Source organism: Egretta garzetta, unplaced genomic scaffold (assembly GCF_000687185.1).
Source record: "Egretta garzetta isolate BGI_Z169 unplaced genomic scaffold, ASM68718v1 scaffold108, whole genome shotgun sequence".
Classification (NCBI taxonomy): Eukaryota; Metazoa; Chordata; class Aves; order Pelecaniformes; family Ardeidae; genus Egretta; species Egretta garzetta.
In genome coordinates this window covers 8,463,011-8,466,609 of record NW_009260614.1, presented here as the reverse complement: position 1 = coordinate 8,466,609, position 3,599 = coordinate 8,463,011, and the positions used below count along the sequence as shown (strand labels likewise).

Here is a 3,599-nt window from a genome sequence, read left to right as displayed (position 1 = left end):
CCCCTGGGGGGTGCAGGGCCACCATTGCTGCATCCCTGGGGCTTGGTGGGCAAGGACGCAATGGCCGGGACAGTCTCAGAGCCCCACGGCGCTGCTGTCCCCAGGGAGGGTGGGGATGCTGGGACATGGCTTGGGGCTGGGGGTGACCAGTAGGGTGGAGTGAGGGCCAGTGGGGTGGGTGTTGGCTGTACTGCTGTCTGATGGCACCCTTGCCCGTCTGTCCTTCTGCAGGCAGGTGGCTGTGCTGTGACCAGTGCTCCGAGCCAGCGCCCTGCCACGGGGGCGAGCACGCCCCGAGCCCCCCTCCACCATGTTCAACCTGATGAAGAAGGACAAAGAGAAGGATGGGGCCCGAAAAGAGAAGAAGGAAAAGAAGGAGAAGAAGGAGCGGATGTCGGCGGCTGAGCTCAAGAGCCTGGAAGAGATGAGCATGCGCCGGGGCTTCTTCAACCTCAACCGTGCCTCCAAGCGGGACTCCAAGGCCCGCCTGGAGATCTCCAACCCCATCCCCATCAAGGTGGCCAGTGGCTCTGACCTGCATCTCACGGACATTGACTCCGACAGCAACCGGGGCAGCGTCATCTTGGACTCGGGCCACCTGAGCACGGCCAGCTCCAGTGATGATCTCAAGGTGGACGATGCCAACTTCAAGGGTTCGGTGCTGCAGCGGGCGGCCAAGTTCGGCTCGTTGGCCAAGCAGAACTCCCAGATGATCGTCAAACGCTTCTCCTTCTCCCAGAAGAGCCGGGATGAGAGCACCTCAGAGACATCCACCCCTTCCGAGCACTCGGCGGCCCCTTCCCCGCAGGTGGAGGTGCGCATGCTGGAGACCCAGCTTGCCAAGCAAGGCGCCCCCCCTGGATACCCCTGCACCCCTCCCACTGCCTCCCTGCATGCCAGGGTGCCGGAGCTCGTTAGGTGACTTTGGCTTCTCCCTACGCCGCACCACCATGCTGGACCGGGCGCCCGACGGGCAGGTGTACCGGCGCGTCGTGCACTTTGCTGAACCTGGAGCCGGCACCAAAGACTTGGCATTGGGGTTGGTGCCGGGTGACCGGCTGGTGGAGATCAACGGGCGAAACGTAGAGAACAAATCCCGGGATGAGATTGTGGAGATGATCCGGCAGTCGGGGGAGTCGGTGCAGCTGAAGGTGCAGCCCATCCTGGAGCTGAGCGAGCTGAGCCGCTGCTGGCTGCGGGGCGGCCAGGGAACGCGCCGCGCTGCCTGGGATGTGAGTAACGTTGTCCCCGACCTGGGGCCGGTGCCTTGGGTTTCTGCCGGCTGCCAGTGTCCTCGTGGCGGGGGTTTGGGTTGGCAGGGGCCGTGGGAACTGGTGGGGGCCGGGGCTGCTCCAGCCGGGAGCGATGCACGGGGAGGAGCGGGAGGCTGTGGCTGGGATGCAGGGGCAATGCCTGACCGTGCTGCAGGACGGCAGAGCGGCTGCAAGGGCGCCTTTGCATCAGGGCTGGTGAACTGGCACCGGTCGGTTTTTCCCCCCAAAATGCTCTGTGGGGTTTGGTCTTCCTCCTGCCAGAGGGGCTCCTGGAGAACCCAGCTCTGTGTCACCTGGGGGAAGGCTGTCCCAGTCCGGTCACTGAGGCAGCATGGTTGGGCAGGGAAAGGAGCTTTGCTCCTTGCTGCCGGGAAATCCTTAAACCTGCTTTGTAGGAGGGGTGCTGCCTGCCCCGCTGCCTGCCCCGCTGCCTGCCCTGCTGCCCACATCAGCCTCCCCACCTGGAGATCCATCCCCCGGGACCAGGGAGGGCAGCATGGTGTGGCGGGGACGGGAGCTGCCGGCAGTGTGTGCAGCCCTGCGTGTGCGGCTGGTGCTGTATAAATAGAAGCTTAATGGCTGGGTGACCCACATCTCCCACGTGAGCTGCCCAGCTCCGCTGACCCTGCCGCGGGCTAGCCGGAGTCCTGGCCGGCCAGTGTCCCAGCAGAGGCCCCAAAAATGCCGACAGCCTGTGGGGCTGGACCCCCTCCATGGTGGCTGGGGGGTGCAGCAGGGCAGCATTGGTATAGCTTATAACTGGGCTTTTTTAGTGTGTTTTTAAGCCTTCCTTAGGGAGAGGAGGGTGCCTGTGCCCACAGAGCAGGTCGCCTGTGCTGGGGAGAGCTGTGCTGAGCATGGTGGGGTGCCATCCCTGTGGGGTGCCGGGACAAAGTGAGGGTGGCTGTGGTGCAGGGATGCCATGGGGGCGGCTGTGGGGCTCCATGTGCTCCCCGAGCAGGCGCCGACGCTGCGGGGTGGAGTCTGTGCCGAGCTGGAGCGCTGGCTTTCCGACAGCTCCTCCCCAGAGCCTGGCAGGCGTCACCGGGCAATGCCTCCGGGATAACCCCTGGCCGGATAACCCCGCGGGGGGCGAGGGGACATGGCTGCGCCCTTGCTGCAGCTCGCCGGAGTGGGAGCAGATGCACGTTCGATGCCAGCGTGCGGGGGCTAGCGAGGCACTTGTGCCCACCAAGAGCGCGGTGCTGCGGCTGGCAAGAGGGAAGCGGAGATGCTGGTGCCCTTGAGGCTGCGGGGGAGCGGCTGCGGCATGCGGCGGCCTTGCGCCGGGTCCTGGCATGATTTGATGGCGTCAGCCGGCGGAAACTGGCCAGGGGGGTGGCAGCGACTGTGTCCGTGGCATCTTCGGCACCCCCGGCGCAGGATGCTGTCCCCCTCCTGCATCGCACAGGGGTGCCCTGGGGGATGTGCCGTGGCTTCGCCAGTGCTGGGAGCTGAGGTTGGGGCGCAGGGTGCAGTTGGGGGTCCCTCACCCGGCAGGGCTGTGCAAGGTGCCGACGCGTGGGGAGGCCTGGCTCTCCCCCAGGCCCCTCTAAGCTCCCTGGAATGTTTCTGGTCCTAATTTAAATAAAAATGATCCTTTTTGAAACAGGAAATTATAGACATATTTTGGGCTGTTGCTCTGGAAGCCCCTCCCTGGCTGGAGCAGGGATGGTGCCGGGCTCTCTCCATACCGCGGGGGGTTTAACCCCCTCAGTGGGGGCCGTGCCGAGCTGCCCTCGTCCCCATGGACGGCCTGGCTCTCCCCCAGGCCCCTCTAAGCTCCCTGGAATGTTTCTGGTCCTAATTTAAATAAAAATGATCCTTTTTGAAACAGGAAATTATAGACATATTTTGGGCTGTTGCTCTGGAAGCCCCTCCCTGGCTGGAGCAGGGATGGTGCCGGGCTCTCTCCATACTGCGGGGGGTTTAACCCCCTCAGTGGGGGCCGTGCCGACCTGCCCTCGTCCCCATGGACCCACGCCGCAGTTGGGCAAGGGCAGCACCCGCCATGTCTGGGGGGATTTCGGTGCTGTGGGGTGCATGGGGGGCTGGCCAGCAGCACGGTGTGGCCAGGTGTTGGGGACCGGGTGAAACCACCCCCCTCTGTGTCCCAGCTTTGCTCCCAGCGCGGAGCAGCCGGGCTGGCTCGACTCCACGTTTGTATTTATTTATTTACTGGCAAAATTCCTCTGGCAGGGTTCAGGCGTGCGCCGGCCGGGCAGAAATATTCCAGAAACGCCGCCGACTGCTCCAGTGCTTCGGCGGGACCACAGGCATTCGGTGGCTGTGCTGGCAGACCCCGTGTGCCACGCTCGCCCGCCA

The 3,599-nt window shown here is 64.6% G+C and overlaps 1 protein-coding gene across 1 annotated transcript in view; it reads left to right on the top strand.

The window, feature by feature from the left end:
- Positions 1–264: 264 nt before the first annotated feature.
- Positions 265–3,599, top strand: part of MYO18A (myosin XVIIIA) — a 31,832-nt gene continuing 28,497 nt past the window's right edge. Inside the window, 2 exon segments of the mRNA XM_035900564.1 lie at positions 265–915; positions 917–1,232. Of these exon segments, the coding sequence (XP_035756457.1) occupies positions 311–915; positions 917–1,232 (921 nt within the window). The 5' untranslated portion in view covers positions 265–310.